Source organism: Bos grunniens, chromosome 4 (assembly GCF_055505025.1).
Source record: "Bos grunniens cultivar Pamir isolate PY7600 chromosome 4, Bosgru_T2T1.0, whole genome shotgun sequence".
Taxonomy (NCBI): Eukaryota; Metazoa; Chordata; class Mammalia; order Artiodactyla; family Bovidae; genus Bos; species Bos grunniens.
The window spans coordinates 13,504,959-13,526,194 of record NC_141168.1 but is presented as its reverse complement, the minus strand read 5'-3'; the positions used below and the strand labels follow the sequence as shown (position 1 = coordinate 13,526,194).

Here is a 21,236-nt window from a genome sequence, read left to right as displayed (position 1 = left end):
GTCTGTCATCAAGGGCTTTGTAGTTACTAAACATTTTTTAATAATCATTAAGACCAAATGGCCTCAATGCTCTGTTAGTCCCCAGACAATGATGAAGAACTTTACTGATGTGTTCTCAACCCCCAAAGTTAAGAAAGAAAGAAAGTTAGTTATTCAGTCAGGTCCAACTCTTTGTGACCCCATGGAATGTAGCCCACCAGGCTCCTCTGTCCACGGAATTCTCCAGGCAAGAATATGGAGTGGGTTGCCATTTCCTTTTCCAGGGGATCTTCCCAAGCCAGGAGTAGAACCCGGGTCTCACACATTGCAGATGGATTCTTTACCAGCTGAGCCACAAGGGAAGCACCCATTCATAAATCTTGGCTTAGGACTACACATGCTGTTTCTTTCCAAGCACATATTCCCATAACCCTTTTAAAAGTGATTTTATTTATATTTGGTTATGCTGGGTCTTTGTTGCTACATGGGCTTTTTTCTAGTTGCGGGGAGCGGGGTCTACTCTCCAGTTGCAGTACACAGGCCTCTCAGCTGCAGTGACTACTCTTGTTGCTGAGCATGGACCCTGGGGCACTTGGGCTTCAGTAGTTGTGGCACGTGGGCTCTGGAGCACAGGCTCAGTAGTTGTGGCTCACGGGCTTAGTAGCTCTGCAGAATGTGGGATCTTCCTGGATCGGGGATCAAGCCTGTGACTCCTGCTCTGTCAGGCGAGCTCTTTACCACTGAGCCACCAGGAAAGCCCTCCTGTGCTCTTTTATATGTTAACTATAAAACTGTCCCAACGGCCCCTCAGGTTTGTACAGTGCAGCTTCAAATCCTTCTGGATCATTGTCTGGATCATGTAAAAAACTGATCCATTGATGATATGGAGCTGCCTGTTTACATGGTATCAGTCTCAAGATACCTTCTCAGTTCAGTGGGTGCATTTCATTCCCTCCATCCTCCAACAGAGAGGAATTCAGAATTCTCTCTAGATTACATGGCCACTTATCACCAATTGTATTCCACTTGAATGGTTTAGAAAACCATTCAAGAGCCTCATCTAACATCCTGTTACACTTCTTCCTTAAGACAATTAAGGCACTGTTAGAGCTTAGAGACATTCCTGTTAAATAATTCTGCAGGGAAGTATTGTAAGCAAGCATTTCCATGAGATAATGATTTTCATTTCCTGAATATGTCTTTCACACAAATCTGGAATGGGTAGAGAGACACTCTAACATTGTGCATGTGAGAAAGGACATATACAAACAAAAGAAGCAAGGAGATCAAACCAGTCAATCCTAAAGGAAATCAACCCTGAATATTAATTGGAAGGACTGATGCTGAAACTGAAGCTCCAATACTTTGGCCACCTGATGCAAAGAACTGACTCATTTGACTCCCTGATGCTGGGAAAGACTGAAGGCAGGAGGAGAAGGAGACAACAGAGGATGAGATGGTTGGATGGCATCACCGATTCGATGGACATGAGTTTGAGCAAGCTCCGGGAGTTGGTGATGGACAGGGAGGCCTGGCGTGCTGCATTCCATGGGGTCACAAAGAGTCAGACACAACTGAGTGACTGAACTGAACTGAGAAAAAAGAGAGAACAGGGAACACAGCAGGGTTTGTGCGCTTCATTTAGTCATTCATGAATTCAACAAATATTCTGTTTGAGCATGACCTTCCCATCAAAACGTCCCTGATCAGTGTTTAAAATCACCCACCATGGGACTTCCCTGGTGGTCCAGTGGCTAAGACTTCATGCTCCCAATGCAGGTGGCCCAGGTTCAATCTCTGGCCTATTTGGGGAACTAGAGCCCACGTGGACCAGCTAAAGATCCCACTTGCCTCCACTAAGACCCAATGCAGCCAAATAAATAAAAATCAAATTACCCATTACCACCCTTTGCCCACTTTCCACCCTCTTGCCCTTTTTCTTTCTTTTTCAAATTGAGATTTAACCCCATGACATAAAATTCACTCTCTTAAGTATATAAGTCAGCAGGTTTTAGTATATTTACAAGATTTGGGCAACCATCACTGCTATATAATTCTGGAACATTTTCAACACCCCAGTAGGAAACCCCGTTTCTTTAGCAGTTATTCCATGTTTTCCCTCCCTAGTCATGATCAATCACCAATCTACTTTCTATCTCTGTGAATTGGCCTGTTTGGGGCATTTCATATGGATGGAATCAGGCAATATGTGGCCTTTTGTGTCTGGCTTCTTTTACTTAGCATAATGTTTTCAAAGTGTATCCAGGGATATATCTGTATCTTCATTCCTTTTTCATGGCTGAATATTTTATTGAAAGGATATACCATATTTTTTAAAAAATTCATCAGACATCAGGTCGTTTTCTCGTCTTGACAATCATACAAATGCTGCTATGAACGTTCATGTTTTTGTCCACGTATGTGTGGACATGTTCTCAGTTGTTTTATCCTACCCAGGAGTATAATTTCTGAATCACATGGCAGCGTTGTGTTTAACTTTTTGAGGAACTGCTGCAGTGTTTTCCAAAGTAGCTGCACCATTTTAAATTCACACCAACAAAATACGAGGATTCCAATTTCTCCACATCCCTGCCAACACTTGGGATTGTCTTGTATTTTTGCTGTCCTAGTGGGTGTGAAATGATAGCTTCTTGTGGTTTTGATTTGCATGTCCCTGATGACTAATGGGGCTGCATGCTTTTTTTCATGTACTTACTGGCTATTTGTATATTTTCTTTAGAAAAAGTATCTTCAAATCCTTTGCCTGTGTTTTAATTGAGTATTCTTTTTATTGTTGAGTTGTAAGAGTTCTTTGAATATTCTAGATACTAGACTCTTGTCATATATGTGATTTGCAAATATCTCCTCCCATTATGTGAGTTGTCTTTTCACTTTCTTAATTGTGCCTTGTGAAGCACAAACCTTTAAATTTTTACAGTTCAATATTTGAAATTCTTCTTTCATTTCTTGTACTTTACATGTTATATCTAGAAAAACTTCATGTAATCCAAGTCACACTTACATATGAAAGAAATTTACACTTACATATTTCCTCTAAGAGTTCAATCATTTTAGCTCTTACATTTAAGTCTTTGATACATTTTGAGTTACTTTTTGTGCATGGTATGAGACAGAAGTCTAACTTCATTCTTTTGCACAAGGATATTCATTTGCTCCATCATTTTTTAGGACTATTCTCCCGACCTTTATATAGTTTTGGAACCTTTGTTGAAAATCAATGCTTTATTTTCTTTATGGCACTTATCACCACCTGAAATTATATAATCTGCCCTGCTCAAATACCCTCACGCCTCTCCCCCCATATTTCCTACACATACACACACACACATGTAAACTAAACTAAGTTTCACAAATTTGTCTCACTTACTGTTTATATCCAATGCTTGTGATATAGTCTGCAATTAATCAACATCTGTTGAATGAATAAATAAATGAGACTCCATTTTTTTTTTTTTAAGAAAAATAATGGCCACTACACTTCTTAAGTGCAAGGAGTCATTTAATTTAAGGCAAAAAAGATTTGAGTAACGGGTCTAAATGAGATTGCATTACCACTTCCTGGATTGGATGAGAAGAACATAACTAGACAAGTAACTACCCATTGGTACAGAGAGAGCCTGCAGAGAACTTGAGTAGAAATCCAAAGGCAGGTGAAAAGGGACTACCCAAGATGCATCACCTGATACTCAGCAATGTCCTCCTGCCCTAAGGACGTCCACTCATCTCGGCATGGAGAGCTCAATGTGCTATTCCAGCTGTCCAGCCAAGCTCAGTGTGTACTGCTTTTCCAGTATTCTGATGTTTGGGGTTCTTTAGAAACAGACTCTGTCATCATCGAAAGTTAGTCTATTTAAGGAATGTAGTTTTTATTTGCAATATGTCTTTCAAAAATAAATATTAACCAACATGCTAATTAAAAGATACATTTTTAAGAGACGGATATGAATTTTCTCAAAAAAGCTTTACTTCTGACCATGAATAAAAAGGTTCAGAAACTTTCCCTAAACGTGAGTAGGTAAAACTCTTAGTCAACCACCTAACATATATAGAAAAGGTTTTTAATACCTTCCTGAGGCTCCTACTTAGAAAGAGCACGCCCTCCCACTAGTGGAAGAATTAAGTAATTGCTTGGTTTTCCAAGAAGGATTCATAGGCTCCATCTTATGGTGAAAAATGTTAGCTAAGCTTTAGAGCCACTAAAAAATTCATTGCCCGCACAAGGACATAAGTTGAAAAAAATCATTGAAAACTGCAGTCTACAAAAGCCAAGAACATAAAGGTCTATGTCGCTGGTAAGTAAAATAAGCCAACTGCCAGGAAATGATCAAACTATTTTTCTGAACTATGATTGCAACCAAGCCACATAATACATGTGTGTATGATATTAACATCTGTATCTCAAATTCAAAATTGGAAAAAAAAAAAAGTTAAGATAAAAATAGGAATATTCTACTTCTAATATTTTATTTCACAATTCATTGACTTTTATTTTGGAACCAGAAATCTGCAACTTTTTCTTTGGCACCAATATGTCACTGTAAATCTTGTTTCAAGTCTGATATGAACACAGAATTCAACCTTGACAGATAGTCTAGATAAGAAGGGATATTTAATATTGGAAAGGAGCTATTGAAAACCATAGGCATTTTCAAAGAGTTTTAAAAAAAAACCTTTGCACAATTGCTAGGATGTTTGCGAGAATCTGACTTTCCGGTGTCACTGTATTACATTTCCCATCCTGTGTGCACCACGGGTCACCTTCCACGTTACAGGCAGGGACTGACAAAAAGGCACAGAACGGTGGGAGACTGTCTTCAGAATTGAGATCAATAAGCCACACCAGTGGTCAGTGTATCCATCACGGAATTCAGGCCATCAATTATAGTTCCACCAACTAACTCTAGCACAGAAAAGAGGACCAGATAACACTATGCCAGATAATTGTCTCCATGTTTTATAACTACTGTGGATGGTTTTGCAGGGAAATATTCAAAGCATTTGTTAACCCAAAAGGCCAGTTATGTGGTAACAATCTTTGCTGCTTAACATAAGCAAAGATATTTTTTCCCTCAGATGATGTGAGTTCGTTTCAACAGTTCACCATTTCTCCTTAGCTTCAGCTATGACTTAGCCTCTCCATCTACCTGCAGGGAGCAGACTGCCATGCTGTGTCCAACTCATCAAACAGAGCTTGATGGTCCAAAGTCTAGGAGGTTATCCAGCTTACAGGTGCTGAGCTCTGTGTCTGTGATGTGTTCCATTTTTAACTTCTAGCAGAGAGCAATTCCTGCTGAATAAGGCAAATGAGTAGGTGTAATGACTGTGTCCTTAGATAACTTGCAGCATGAAACTTACCTTTAAGGGCAAGTCCAACATTAGCATCATCTTCTATCCCAGAAACATCATCAACATTAAATTGTTTGAAAGTTCCATCTATTACAAAAATGAATTCTTAATTGCTTCCCCGTATTGTGCCTGTCGTGGGCACACTGTCCAAAATATTTTCAATCATAAAAATTCTCAAACCCACAGTGAATAAACAAAACTAATTATTACATCTTAGTACTACTAAATATCTACTCTTAGCTGCAATAGCAAATGTCACAACATTTACTAACTTTTCACACAATTTATCTTTTCATCTCCTAGCCATATTTTCAGGACCTTGAGCAATAGTATTTCCAGTCACATTTGCACGTGCTTCTATCTTTTCAGGACTCAATTTCCGCTATATTCAAAAGACACTCTTTTACAACTTGCTGAATGTGATGTCCCAAGCAGATTTTTCACTTAAATACATAACTGCTTATTTTATGAACAACCAGAACAAGCCTTGTTGACATTTCAGTTCTCTCAGAAGCCCATTAGGTTTGATCACATCTCTTCCACATCCCTGGTCTTTGTTCTTACAGTGGTTCATTTCATGGGACATCTAGGCTGGTTTTCTTTTCATTACAGCTGTCAGTGAAAGAAAAAAAAAAAAAAGGACGCACAACCTAAAATTTACAGGTTATATTTTATTCAGGGACATTAATGAAAGACTGACTATAGCCTGGGAGGCAGCCTCTCAAATAGCTCTAAGGAACTGTTCCAAAGAGGTAAGGGAAGAGCCAGGATATATAGGAGTTTTTGCAGGGGGGAAAAAATATGTAGCTGAACATCAAAAGATTATCGCTAATCACACACACATACAAAATTGACATCACAAGTTAATGAGTTTAGTGCTTTTCTATATATGGGAAGATGCTTTTCAAGTCTGGGCTCATTGAAATTATTCCTTTGATATGCATCTTAACTATCTAGTTATGAGGCTTCCCCTCATAGCTCAGTTGGTAAAGAATCCGCCTGCAATGCAGGAGATCCCGGTTCAATTCCTGGGTCGAGGAAGATCTCCTGGAGAAAGGATAGGCTACCCACTCTATTATTCTTGGGCTTCCCTTGTGGCTTAGGTGGTAAAGAATCTGCCTGCAATGCGGGAGACCTGGGTACGATCCCTGAGTTCAGAAGATCCCCTGGAGAAGGGAAAGGCTACCCACTCCAGTTTTCTGGCTTGGAGAATTCCATGGACTGTATAGTCCATGGGGTCACAAAGAGTCAGACATGACTGAGTGACCTTCACTTAACTATCTAGGGCGTATCTTTTTTTTCTCCATCTGGAATTTCCCCTCAGGGCACACCTTCAGGGGTGGCTACCATGGCTGATGGCTTAATGGTGGGCATAATTCATTGTTTGCTGAAATGGCAGGCAACATTTTTTTTTTTTGGTCCACATATCCTTTGCCAAATAAGCATATAGGAATGCTTTTAAGTTTATGAAGAACATTTGACCCTCTAGGTTTATCTTCTTTTTCTTCCTTTTCATAGACATGAGAAATATTTTTGCTTTTCTAACATTATACAGTAGAAGTGATTTTCACAAGAGCAAAACTCAGTTTTTAAAAATACTGTAATATTTATAATTCATCCTCTACATCTGGTGTCCCTCTATCTGATGAAGAATTGGCCCTCTTATTCTCCCCCAGGAAGTCATTTGGTCAATTCCACAAAGATGTTGAGAGGTCAAGTTCCTATTGCTCCAGAATCAACCCTGCTGCTGCTAAGTCACTTCAGTCGTGTCAGACTCTGTGCAACCCCATAGACAGCAGCCCACCAGGCTCCCCCATCCCTGGGATTCTCCAGGCAAGAACACTGGAGTGGGTTGCCATTTCCTTCTCCAATGCGTGAAAGTGAAGTTGCTCAGTTGTGTCCAGCCCTCAGTGACCCCATGGACTGCAGCCTACAAGGCTTCTCCATCCATGGGATTCTCCAAGCAGGAGTACTGGAGTGGGGTGCCATTGCCTTCTCTGACCTAGAATCGACCTAGAATTGACCCTAGAGCCCATACTATAAACCACACAGGAAAGTACCCCTTACCTGTTGTGGTGGTTATTGTTGTTGAGTAACTAAGTCATGTTTGACTCTTTGTGATTCCATAGACTGTAGCCCACCGGGCTCCTCTGTCCATGGGATTTACCTGGCAAGAATCCTGCAGTGGGTGGCCATTTTCTTCTCCAGGGGATTTTTCCATCCCAGCAATTGAACCTGCATCTCCTGCATTGGCAGGAGGACTTTCTACAGCTGAGCCACCTGAGAAGCACCCCCCTTAGCTGCAGTGGTTCTCAATCTTCCCCTGCTCCGTGTTAGACTTGCCATGGGGAGCTTTTGAGATGCCAATGCTCAGGTCTTCCCCACAGCAATTGCTCAGAATTTCTGAGGATACAACCTGGCTATGGATTTTTTTATAAGCCCTTCAGGTAACTCAGGCAATTCTGCTATGCAGGCAGGATTGAGAAGAACCAATGAAAGAAGTGCCAAGAACTAAGATTACATGCTTACCTGAAAAGTTGACCAAAAGGTGGAAACACCAGCCCTACTGTAACCAGCCACGATCACAACAGCAACCCTCCACCTAGGTCTAGGCTTTAAAAAAAAAAAAAAAAAAGGAGGTTCCCGGGATCATACATCAGCTTCCCACTGGCTATCTATTTTACATGTGGTAATGTATATGCTTCCATGCCAAAGCCGGTGCCCTGAGACAACCTAGAGGGATGGGGTGGGAAGGGAGGTGGAAGGCGGGATTAAAGAGGAGGGGACACGTGGCATACACATGACAAATTCATGTTGATGTATGGCCAAAACCATCACAATATTGTAAAGCAATTATCCTCCAGTTAAATAAATAAAGTTAATAAAAAAAAAAAGCGGAGGGGAGGGAGGGAGAGGTAGGTGACGTGAGTCACAGGCAGCACAGTGGGGAGTTGCCGCAGAGCCCTCTGAGGCACTCATTCAGGGTCCTCAGGAGACAGCCGGTATGGGGATGATGCCTGCTCCCAGAGGCATCATGGCCAGATGGTGTCGGAGGAGCAGCAGCATCCTCAGGGAGCACACTTACCACGCCACCAGGAGAATAGTGAGACATCCCCAGTCCCTTCTCTCCCATGTGAGGACCCTGCAGGAAGAGGAAAGAGAAATGGGTGTTCCCATTCCCACTCAACCCAAGCAGATGGGGTCTCAGCTCAAGCTGTGCTTGGGGAAAAACAGAGAAGATAAGATTCAAACCAGTATGAAACAAAATTGGATTGAGTCAAAGAAGACTAGAAAAGATCCAGCCTGCCTAAGATATCACTGTGGGATTGAAACCGAGCAGGACCCTGTGGGGTCCTCCTGGGTAAGAAAACCTCTCCATGTCCCCTGTTTCTTGTTTGTAGGCAATGGTTTTAGACTCCTAGACCTTTCTCTGAGTTCCAAAGAGCAGATATAAGCAGTTCCAGCTAGGGAAGTGAGGGAAAGCAGAAACAAAGGAAAACAAGCCCAACAAACTAATGTCTTGATTTATGACCCTACACTGCAGAGACTGCATCCTGTGGCTTTAACCGGCTGCCCCAAGCGGACTTGAAATTGATGGCACCAGGAGGATCAATTAAGAACTGAAGCTTCTGAATCATCACAGAAGCTCTAAGTAAATAATAAAATGCCTCAGCCATGGCTTCTGCTCTCTCCTGGAAAGAAGTTGCTACATCACAAGACCATGATTTACTAATCGGCTTTGCAGGCATGCATAGATCAGTTGCAATCACCAAAGACACCTCAGATCACAAGACGGCGCCGGGAAGTCTGCAGCTGAGGCCTTATCAGGAAGGTGAAATCACAGAGACGTCTTCTTCTTTACCTTTTTGCCTTTAAAAGCCTTGCATCCCAGCCAACCAGATGGATTTGAGTCTAGGTTTCCACCTTCTGAGTTGCACCTCCTCTACTAACAAAAGTAGTGGAGGTCTTCCCTGGTAGATCAGATGATAATGAATCTGCCTGCAATGCAGGAGACCCATGTTCCATCCCTGGGTCAGGAAGATTCCCTGGAGGAGGGCTTGGCAACTATTCTTGCCTAGAGAATCCAATGGACAGGGGACCCTGGCAGGCTACAGTCATAGGGTTGCAAAAGAATTGAACACGACTACAGAGAGGGCAATGGCACCCCACTCCAGTACTCTTGCCTGGAATATCCCATGGATGGAGGAGCCTAGTAGGCTGCAGTCCATAAGGTCGCTAAGAGTCAGACACGACTGAGCAGCTTCACTTTCACTTTTCACTTTCATGCATTGGAGATGGAAATGGCAACCCACTCCAGTGTTCTTGCCTGGAGAATCCCAGGAACAGAGGAGCCTGGTAGGAGGCCATCTATGGGGCCGCACAGAATCAGACAAGTCTGAAGCGACCTATCAACAGTAGCAGCAGCAAGGGATACTACTGATATATTTTTCTCTGCTCCAAACTCTATTTCTTATGGTGCCTTGGACACATGAACTTGGGTTCAACAATAGGATGAGAGAAGATTCAAAAGCAGAGGGTTGAACACCCTGACTGAAGGGAAAATCTTGTTCATGTTTATCCCTCTCACAGTGTTGTTGCTGCTCCCTAAACCAATGATACTTTAGTGTTTTCTCAGTCATACTAGGCTTAAATAGTATGACTCTAAGATTTCCTTAGGATTTCTATACTCCCTGAGGTGACATATATGTTGCTTGGAGATCAAACAGAGACTTAAAGGGGGACAGGAGGGGAAAAGGAGGTAGGGAGTCTCCTCCATGGATGTTCCTCTGTCCTTGCATTGGCTTCATCTGGACCCAAGCTTGCAAGACTTCCTTGGTAGGAGACTCCAAGACTCCAGACTCCCTTGGAATCTAACTCCCTCAGCAAATTTTCAAACTCTTTTTCTGAACACAAGGCAGAAACAGCAATTCTACCAAGGGTGGATGGATGGTGGGACAGCTGGAGTATGCCTGTAAAGCCCCCTCTGCCACTGACACCCACACACAGCCATGAGGGATGCGTCACGAAGTAGGGCCCCTTTCAGAGGGATGCTTACTCTCAATAACTCTTCCCTCCCCCTCTCTCATTCCTCTTTCTTGGAAAAGCATTTACTAGTCTCTATGGTGGGGCCTGACAGAGAAGTGAAAGGAAAATGGCTCCCTAAACATATGTTCTTCCAAAGTTGTTCTGTCCTACACTTGGACCAGTTTTTGAACTTAATAGCTGATAATTTGAAAACTTTGGTATTTGGTTCCACCATGAGAGTTTCCCCAAAATAAAGGTGCCTCCATTCTAACTCCCCAAATGAGAATCAAAAAACAAATAATAAGTTGACCCCACATCCCTATAAATACAGTGCCTGCCCACCATTGCTCTCACCTCTTAAAATCAAAGAAAAACGAATGAACACCAATAGAAGACGGTACCAGATGAAAAGAAATCAAGGATATTGTGCAAGAAATTTTGGGAGATCTTATTTATTATAAATTTGTATAAGTTGGGACAAAAAAAAAACAAAAAATGAATTTGTTGCTTCATAATGGGCCTTAGGAAGCATCACTATGAACAAAGCTAGTGGAGGTGATGGAACCCCAGTTGAGCTATTTCAAATCCTAAAAGATGATGCTGTGAAAGTGATGAACTCAATATGCCAGCAAATTTGGAAAACTCAGCAGTGGCCACAGGACTGGAAAAGGTCAGTTTTCATTCCAATTACAAAGAAAGGCAATGCCAAAGAATGCTCAAACTACTGCACAATTGCATTCATCTCAGTTCAGTTCAGTTCAGTCACTCAGTCTTGTCCGACTCTTTTTGAACCCATGAATTGCAGCACGCCAGGCCTCCCTGTCCAACTCCCGGAGTTCACTCAAACTCACGTCCATTGAGTCAGTGATACCATCCAACCATCTCATCCTCTGTCGTCCCCTTCTCCTGCTGCCCCCAATCACTCCCAGCATCAGAGTTTTTTCCAATGAGTCAGCTCTTCGCATGAGGTGGCCAAAGTACTGGAGTTTCAGCTTTAGCATCATTCCTTCCAAAGAACACCCAGGACTGATGAATGGACTGGTTGGATCTCCTTGCAGTCCAAGGGACTCTCAAGAGTCTTCTCCAACACCACAGTTCAAAAGCATCAATTCTTCAGCTCTCAGCTTTCTTCACAGTCCAACTCTCACATCCATACATGACCACTGGAAAAACCTTAGCCTTGATTAGACGGACCTTTGTTAGCAAAGAAATGTCTCTGCTTTTTAATATGCTCCCTAGGTTGGTCATAACTTTCCTTCCAAGGAGTAAGCATCTTTTAATTTCATGGCTACAATCACCATCTGCAGTGATTTTGGAGCCCCAAAAAATAAAGTCTGACACTGTTTCCACTGTTTCCCCATCTATTTCCCATGAAGTGGTAGGACCGGATGCCGTGATCTTCGTTTTCTGAATGTTGAGCTTTAAGCCAACTTTTTCACTCTCCACTTTCACTTTCATCAAGAGGCTTTTGAGTTCCTCTTCACTTTCTGCCATAAGGGTGGTGTCATCTGCATATCTGAGGTTATTGATATTTCTCCCAGCAATCTTGATTCCAGCTTGTGTTTCTTCCAGTCCAGCATTTCTCATGATGTACTCTGCATATAAGTTAAATAAACAGGGTGACAATATACAGCCTTGACGTACTCCTTTTCCTATTTGGAACCAGTCCGTTGTTCCCTGTCCAGTTCTAACTGTTGCTTCCTGACCTGCATACAAATTTCTCAAGAGGCAGATCAGGTGGTCTGGTATTCCCATCTCTTTCAGAATTTTCCACAGTTGATTGTGATCCACACAGTCAAAGGCTTTGGCATAGTCAATAAAGCAGAAATAGATTTTTTCTGAAACTCTCTTGCTTTTTCTGTGATCCAGCGGATGTTGGCAATTTGACCTCTGGTTACTCTGCCTTTTCTAAAACCAGCTTGAACATCAGGAAGTTCACGGTTCACATATTGCTGAAGCCTGGCTTGGAGAATTTTGAGCATTACTTTACTAGCGTGTGAGATGAGTGCAATTGTGCAGTAGTTTGAGTATTCTTTGGCATTGCCTTTTTTTGGGATTGGAATGAAAACTGACTTTTCCAGTCCTGTGGCCACTGCTGAGTTTTCCAAATTTGCTGGCATATTGAGTGCAGCACTTTCACAGCATCATCTTTCAGGATTTGAAATAGCTCAACTGGAATTCCATCACCTCCACTAGCTTTGTTCGTAGTGATGCTTTCTAAGGCCCACTTGACTTCACATTCCAGGATGTCTGGCTCTAGGTCAGTGATCAGACCATCGTGATTATCTGGGTCATGAAGATCTTTTTTGTACAGTTCTTCTGTGTATTCTTGCCATCTCTTCTTAATATCTTCTGCTTCTGTTAGGTCCATACCATTTCTGTCCTTTATTGAGCTCATCTTTGCATGAAATGTTCCTTTGGTATCTCTGATTTTCTTGAAGAGATCCCTAGTCTTTCCCATTCTGTTGTTTTCCTCTATTTCTTTTATTATATTATACTTTATAGTATATTTTATTGATTTATGTATTTATGAAAGTCAAGGTATTAGTTGCTGAGTCACATCCGACTCTTTGAAATCCCATGGACTATAGCCCACCAGGCCCCTCTGTCCATGGGATTCTTCAGGCAAGAATACTGGGGTGGGTAGACACTGTCTTCTCCAGGGGATCTTCCCAACCCAGGATCAAACCTGGGTCTCCCACATTGCAGGCAGATTCCTTACTGTCTGAGTCCCCAGGGAAGCCCATATATATTTATAAATATTTCATATTTTATACACATACATATGTTCCAGAGTTCATTCTGTTACACAGCCAGGACAACAAATTAAATTTCAAGGGAATTAAATTTCAAGTAATAATGTTTTGTCACATTTTCCAACTTCAACACTATTTTCACAACACTCTGAAGGCTTCCTGGGCTAACTCTACCTGATTCTAGACACAAATAGTGACATGGATCTTGGTAAATTAGAACTGGTGATAAACACACAAACAATGAAAACTGTCACATAGGAGTTTTTGTCTCTAACCCAAATGACATCCAATTTTGGCTTTTCTGAGTACTGTTTGAGGACACTATAATAGCTAGCTTTTCTGAAAGAAACTTGATTGTAAGTAAAAATTATCAGATATGAGCCGATGGGAAATTCTGACTCATAACCTAACCACAGGAAAAAAGTCTCTCCCCAAATAAAGGAGTTAACAAAGGAAGCAGGAGAAGGCAGATCAAAAGAATCTGTTCGCATTTTCATGGATAATTCAGCAGGTAACAAGTCTTGTGAGATAAGGAAAAGAGACTGTGATTCCTAAACTGGGACTCCTGCCCTGTGAAGTCAGTAAAATATGGACTTAAATGAGATAGGTAGGTTGGAGATGAAAATGGCAACCCACTCCAGTATTCTTGCCTGGGAAATCTCACGTACAGAGGAGCTTGGCAGGCGACAGGCCATGAGGTCACAAAGAGTCGGACACAACTGATTGACTAAGAAACAACAAAGGTAGTAAGGTAGGAGGGTGCTGGGATAGGAGCCTGTCTAAATTTTTTTTTTTCCCAGTGAGCTCCTGAAAGCCCAAGACAAATGGGTCTTGATGAAAAATGGAGACAGTCGGCAACCAGATCCTCTCATCATTTGCATCTCAAGCCTCTAACTTGTGGTCACGTGACAAGCAAATGAAGAAAAATTGGCAATAACCATTAACTGGAAAGAAAAAACATAATTACACTGAGTCAGGATCAGACAGTTGCAGAGAAGGTACCAGTTCTTCAGGCAGAAATCTGAACATCAGAGCCAAAGAGAATGGTGACGGTGAACACAGATGCGATGGATAAAAACACGACCAGGTTTAAGATCGTCTTCACCTTGGTGGTCTCTGCAATAGAGTGCCTCATTGGCATTGCTGGGAATGGCCTCATCACCGTCATCCATGGAGCCGAGTGGGTCAGAGGCAAAAGACTCCCCATTGGACTGCATTCTGCTCATGCTGAGCTTTTCCAGGCTCTTGCTACAGATTTGGATGATGCTGGAAAACACGTACAGTCTGCTGTTCTGGGTCATCTACAATGAAAAAAGAGTATACATACTTTTCAAAACCATCATCATGTTTCTGAACTACTCCAACCTCTGGCTTGCTGCCTGGCTCAATATCTTCTATTGTCTTAGAATCGCAAGCTTTACTCACCCGTGGTTCTCCGTGATGAAAAGGAAGGTCATGTGGCTGATGCCTGGGCTTGTGAGGCTGTCCTTGTTCTTCTCCTTTTGCTCCAGCTTTCCCTTCTCTAAAGGTATATTCAACGTGTATGTGAACAATTCCGTCCCCATCCCCTCCTCCAACTCCACTGAGAAGGTGTACTTCTCCGAGACCAACATGGGCAACTTGGTTACCACCCTTTACCTGGGGATCTTCATCCCTCTGATCATGTCTATGCTGGTGGCCACCCTGCTGATCATCTCTCTCAAAAGACACACCTTCCACATGAAAAGCAATGCCACTGGCTCCAGGGACCCCAGCATGGAGGCTCACCTGGGGGCCATCAGAGCCATCAGCTATTTTCTCATTTTCTACATTCTCAATGCAGTTGCTCTGTTTTTTTTCCATATCCAACATCTTTGCCGCCAACAGCTCCTGGAATATTTTATGAAAAATCATCATGGCTGCCTACCCTGCTGGCCACTCAGTGCTACTGATCTTGGGCAACCCTGGGCTGAAAAGGGCATGGAAGCAGTTTCAGCACCAAGTTCATCTCTACCTGTAAGGGCAAACCCACAGGGGACCACAGGATCTGCTCCAATCAAGCTCTGACTTCTCCTCTCCTTGACCTCTCTCCCCACCCATCTTTTCTTCCCTAATCTGCTCTGACACTTCTCAGGTAACTGGATTCATTCATGAATGTGAAGCTGAATTTTTTCACTTGAGATTCTAAGTAGAAGTAGCTAAACCACTCTAAGATGGATTTATGAAAGCTCCTTAATCTATGGTCATTTGCATGCTGTCCTTAGATCTTCTCTGCTTCCTCCCCCACTGAGCCTTAAGGAGAGGGTGACCAGATATTTCTGTTTGCCTGGGATGAGCTCTGTTTGCGCCTGTTGGCAGTTTTCATCCTTTCATTTCCAAGGATAGCTTGGTCTGGATGAAAAATTATATGGTCACCCTACTTAAGGAACCCTACTAACCCAGAGTCAAGAAAAAGGAGGGCTAGTGAAAAGCATGGTGTGCATCTCAAGGGGTAGAAGGGACATCTGAATGCCTATAGATAAAGAGGATCCAGGAGAGAAAATCTGGCCCAAATTTTCAAGTGGTGTAGAAGTTTCAAGGAAAATTAAGAGTGAAGAAAAAGCCTTTGGACTTGGCTAAAAGAAGGTTGGGCTTCCCTGGTGGCTCAGTGGTAAAGAATCCTCCTGCTGATGCAGGTCAGGAAGACCCCTCTGGAGAAGGAAACCCACTCAAATAGCAGGCAACCCACTCCAGTATTCTTGCATGGAAAATCCCAAGGACAGAGGAGTCTGGCAGGCTATAGTCCCTGGGGTGACAGGAGAGTCAGACACAACTGAGCGACTAAACAACAATAACAAAAGGCTAAGGATCTGGTGGCACTCAGATCACAGGAGTTTCCAGAAATCACGCAAAGATGAAAACAGTGAGGCGTTTTGTAAAGCCCAGTCTTTTCAGGAGTCTGGTTGGAGGTAAAGATGAAGCAGAGGGTGGCAGGTGGGTGGTGGTGGCTGGTCAACTGGATGCTTGGATCATATGTTTCCAAATGATAAGGGACAACTCGAGAAGAAAGGAAAGGAAGGACAGTGTAAAGAGTGATGTGAGCAGGAAGTAGAAAATAGAAAGAGGCCAGACTGGAGGATCATCTCTTTTGCTCCCCTCCTGGGTCTGTGACAATATATGCGCACCGGTGCCTCGGGCTTTACCAGTTCTGGGTCAGCTGGCGGAACTAGCAGGGTGGGGCAGGGTATCTAGGAGGGGCTGCTGGACAAGCAAACACTACTTACTGCTCACTGTCGCTCTCCAGAATGAGACCCGCAGCAGAGCCTCTGAAGGTGATCACAGAGTAAGACAGCCCTCTTCCCACATATCTTGGAACCAGAAGTTAGGAGGTTGGGTTTTCTTATATTGGGTATTTTTAAAATCAGAATTACTAAGGTAACTGGGGGAAAAAATGCTACTGATCATATCAAGCTTAAGAGGCTAAGTGAAAACGTGAGGTCATCGGCAAATGCTAAATTCTGAGTTCCTGGACCTTTGAGCACTTTTTTCAGAGAGTCCCTTACCTCCTAAGTGGCAAAAAAAAAATCACACATACACACACACACATATTCACTCACATTCATCCCTTTATAGTTCAAAGAGCTTGGTACTTACTCAACTGGAAAGGAAAATGTTTATAGAAAACACACTCCTTTGATAGCTTTTCTAACTGAAATTTATTTAAAACTGTTTAAGGTTGGCATGACAGTTATCGTAAAAAAAAAATAGATCTTGAAGTTTCATTTCAATGCCTAAAGAAAAGAGAAATATACATTTTTCCCAAATAATACAAGCACTAATATCTACTGAAAAACAGAAAACGGATTCAAAGTTATCATGTCATTAATATGAACATTGCCAAGAAAATAAAGTGTATAATCCCTCTCCGTGCTTATTAAGAAGAAATAGTATCTCATTTGCAAAAGCCGAAGGAGGCAGAGCGCTAACAAGAGCTTTAAGGATGATGACATCCTTATCGATACTGTATGTTGCCCTACTTTAACCAGATCAAGTTCTCTCCTGGCTACTCCTCCCTCCCTCCCCATTTTTTCTTGCTTTCTGTAGAATGCACCTAAAGTTCCACAATGGGCCAGACTACCCTGTCTTCGAATTGGTTGGCTTTGGACAGAAACCAGCATTCCTAGGGGATCCACTTTGCAAACTCTGCACAACACCCCTGTCCCCTGGGAGCAGTTGAAAGTTATGGCAGGAAGGATTTCTTTACCCATAAAATCACCCCCCACATTATCCACCACATGGAGCAGTCTCTACTGAATAAGAGACAAGAAAGCAGAAGTTCAATCAACCGGTAACAAGTCTTGAGATGAGCGAGGTGGGGCTGAAACCAAGGGCAGAAATCAGAAGCCATCGGGGAAGGGCAGGAAGAGACACCGGGAGAGAAGGGGCCCTCCACCCAAAGTCCCCGTGGAGAGAAGCACACTCCTTACAGGGAAGTGGAGAATATAAATTTACTCAGAAAGGTGGGCTTGTGGGAAGAGGTAGGACAAACAAAGTGGGGAGCCAGTCCTCAGTGTGTGAAAGCTGGGGGGCTCTCTGGACCCCTTCTCTGGACTGAGAGGCACTGCCTTTTACAGGAGACATGGTTGTCGGGGAAATGGCCAGCTCCAGGGTGCTCTGCAGGGAGGTCATGGGTTACTGGCAATTAGAAATTTCTAAGAAGGAAAATGGATGGATTCTAGAGCCAGGGACGTGACCTAGATGGCCCAGGCAGGGTAGACTCAGGGAAGAAAACAGCAGTGCCGAGGTGAGGGTGGAGAACAGAGCTACAAGCACTGGGGGAGGGAAGGTGTGAAGGCGTTGAGCTCCAAAGACAAACTTGGCTCGTCTCCTTGGGAGAAGGGCTCTACTGACAACTCCTGCCCAGGCCTCCAGAGAGTATTCCCACAAACCAGGGAACAAAACATCTTCAAGAGCTTTCCAGAGGAACTTCCTGGGCAAGACCCTTCCCAGGGTGGGGTGTGGTATGGTAGGGGTGCTCTGTCTGCAAAGCTAGCCTGTCACCCAGCCTCATTGAGGGGAAACGGGTTGTTTTTAAGTTTTTGGTTTGTTTCTCATTTGGTTTTCCTCCTTGCTTTTAGTAAAGGGTCTAAAGAATGTTCCACCCTCGCGCAGCTGCATCAGGAGAAAATAAGAGAAAAGTGGTTTTGAAGTTAGTCCAGGGCGAAACAGAACCAGTAATCCCCTGGGTCAGATTTGGTTCGGGTGTGGCAGAAGCAGTCAGAGGGGAACCAAGGAAGGAAACAGACCCATAGACTTAAGAGAAGGAACTGTGGTTGGGTGTGGGGTGAGGGATGGTTAGGGACTGACACGTACACACTGCTACACTTAAAACGGATAACCCCCAATGACCTACTGTATAGCACTGGGAACTCTGCTCAATATTATGTAACAACCTAAATGGGAAAAGAATTTGAAAAAGAATAAATGCATGTGTGTGTAACAGAATCACTTTGCTGTTCACCTGAAGCTGACACAACACTGCATATCACTGGTACTCCAACAGAAAATAAAGAGTTTAAAAACATTACTAAAATATTTTAAAAAGGAAACAGCCATAAAACAAGGCATTTTAAAAAAAAGAACCCCAAGGTGGAACATTCATGGAAAAATCTCACCTCAGCAGCTGCACCCGTCTCCCAAGTCCCACGTTCCTCTCTCCTACCCTGTGGTCCCCACAGTGAAGATGACTTAAGCCTGTCCTGGCTTGGCTACTTACGGGTGTGTGACTCAGGTGTGTTACTGCCTGTCTCTGAACCTCGGTTTCTGTATCTGTAAAATAGGAATAACGACAAGAATATCGACCGCCTAGGATTTTCTGTCTCGGCCTCAGAAATGAGCGAGAGAAAACACTGGCCTGAGTAAGCTCTCAGGGACCATTGGCCGTTCACTGTCTAAAGGTGAGGGACGGGAGGCTGAGAGGCAGGGTGTTGGAGAATGCGGACTCTCAGAGCAGGTCAGGTGAGAAAAGGCCACAGCCAGACTGAGCCGGATGCACACAGAGGACCAGGCCCGAGCCAGGGACTCCAGCAGAACACAGCTTAGTCTGCAGCAACTCACCCGCCCCAGCGGGGAGGGAGGAAGAGGGGGCACCCTGAAGGCTCCAGCTCCTGCACCCACTCCTGACAACATCAGAAAGACTCCAGGGTTTAGCGCCTTGGCAGTGGTTCAAGTCTCTGTCTGGAACAAAGCAGGGCACTGGGTCAGGGGTCAGCAAACCCTTGGTCGAGCCTCACAGTAACTATATGAAGCTCTGTGGGCCCCTGTCACAAGACCTCCAGGTTCTTCTGTAGCACAAAACCCACCAGAGGCAACATGTATGGCTGTCCTCCAATAATATTTGATTTACTGGCACTGAAATGTGAATTTCATTTAATTTTTCATATGTCAGGAAATATTCTCGTTTTTCAACCATTTAAACATGCAAAAAGCATTCTTGGCTCATGAGTTCTACAAAAATAGGCAGTGGGTCGGTTTTGACCCCCAAACCCCAGTTTGCCAACCGGGCACTTGGCACTTTCTCCAACCCAAGGGAGCAGTGAAACCCACCACCAAACTCCACTTATCTTCACTGTAAACCAGAGACACTCCTCATGACAGCTTTTGCCATGTTTCGAACACGGCAACTTTCCGAATATTTTTGCCACTTCTAATTTCTCCAGCTTTCATTCACCGCTTTGCAATCCCTAAAACACAACCCTTTAATTGTTTGTGAAAAATAAAGACTCATCTAATGCGCTGGTCCCTCCTCCCCCACCACTTCCCCCATCACCACAAAGCTGTTAAGGACAGACATACAGGTCCCAAGTGAGTTTTTATCTAAAGCTCTGACAGGGACCACCCTGAAGCTATTCAGTCGATAACAAGGAGTAAAGGCTGGCAGACAGGTTCCTACAGAGTCCCTGGGAATAATGTGGAGGCTATGTCTCCGACTCTGACATGATCACACTCCTACAAACTCCCGCTGTCAGACTGGACCCTTGGCTGCCTTTCTCTTCACGGATCTGATCCAGGGGCAGCGTTTACATGTTTGCATTCTTTCAGATGGTAGGTAACTGGCTGGTTGATTACACGATAGCAGAAGAGGCCCAGTGTCTGTGTGGCACTGGAGAAGGACCTGGAAGATCCTTGGTGTCACAGATCTAGACTTGGGTCTCCACTTGAGTGATCTTCGGAAGGTCACTGAACCTTTCTCAGCCTCAGTTTCCCTGCCCAGGAAACAGCGATGATGGGAATATTCACTTCAAGGGGTTGTTTGGAGGTTCAGAGGAAATAATACATCTGTGCATAATAAACCAGAAACCTCCATATGAAAGTAAATGCATTTATTCATTCAACAAAAGTGTACTGTGTATAGGCTACTCCCTGAACTGGATGCTGAGAACTCAAAGGTTAAGGAGACAAAACTTTCATCTCCCTGAGCCCAGAGGCTGGGAAAGAACAACTTGTTAAACTACAATGTGGAAAACACTTCAGAGGAGGTCTGTGTACTGCGGGGTCAGCGCTGTGCCTCAAACTACAAATGTTCATAATTAAAACCCCTTCTCTACAAAATATTACAAGTCCTGATTTTCCGATTATCTCCTTTCGGGTTGGAGAGAGAGGAACTCAGAACGCTTATCTCTCAGTCTCACTGGCCAGTTAGGAAAGATGAGGGCGGAGAGAAGAAATGTCCCGCTGAGCATCCTTGGAGATCCCTATCAGTGCCTAAGGATGCAAAACACAGGGGTCCTGTTACCTGCGGCCCTCACTAGGGAAAGCTGCTGTTTGCATTTCCTCCCCCAGAGCCCTCAGAGACTGCAAATAAATCCCTGGTTTATTCAAACCAGATGCTACAATATATCATGGTTGGAAGCCCTGAGTGCACCCGGAACCATGAGCGACAGAAACACTTCACGGGGAGAGGATGGCAATTCAACTCTTGGGAAAGACAGGAGACCTCATGGGATCCCGGTTTGGCTTCTAATCTCATCTCACTTAGTGGAACAGGCCCTCAACTCACATTCTACTCATCAACACAGGGAGAAACATGTGCTTGCCTATGGATGCAAAGGCCCAGAAAGATGCCTTGGAAGACTCAGACGAGCCACGTGG

The 21,236-nt window shown here is 43.6% G+C and overlaps 1 protein-coding gene and 1 long non-coding RNA gene across 2 annotated transcripts; one reads left to right on the top strand and one right to left on the bottom strand.

Annotated features, from left to right (window-relative positions):
• Positions 1-6,876: 6,876 nt before the first annotated feature.
• On the bottom strand, positions 6,877-8,553 carry LOC147373593 (uncharacterized). Its single transcript, XR_015163120.1, has 2 exons — positions 8,432-8,553; positions 6,877-7,959 (listed from the first exon to the last, which is right to left on the bottom strand). It is a non-coding gene; the product is annotated as an uncharacterized LOC147373593 (long non-coding RNA).
• Positions 8,554-12,640: 4,087 nt separating this feature from the next.
• Positions 12,641-15,126, top strand: TAS2R40 (taste 2 receptor member 40). Its single transcript, XM_086398329.1, is given in 3 exon segments — positions 12,641-14,334; positions 14,336-14,957; positions 14,959-15,126. Coding segments are annotated over 3 exon segments (954 nt in total). The 5' UTR covers positions 12,641-14,170.
• The last annotated feature ends 6,110 nt before the right edge of the window (positions 15,127-21,236 follow it).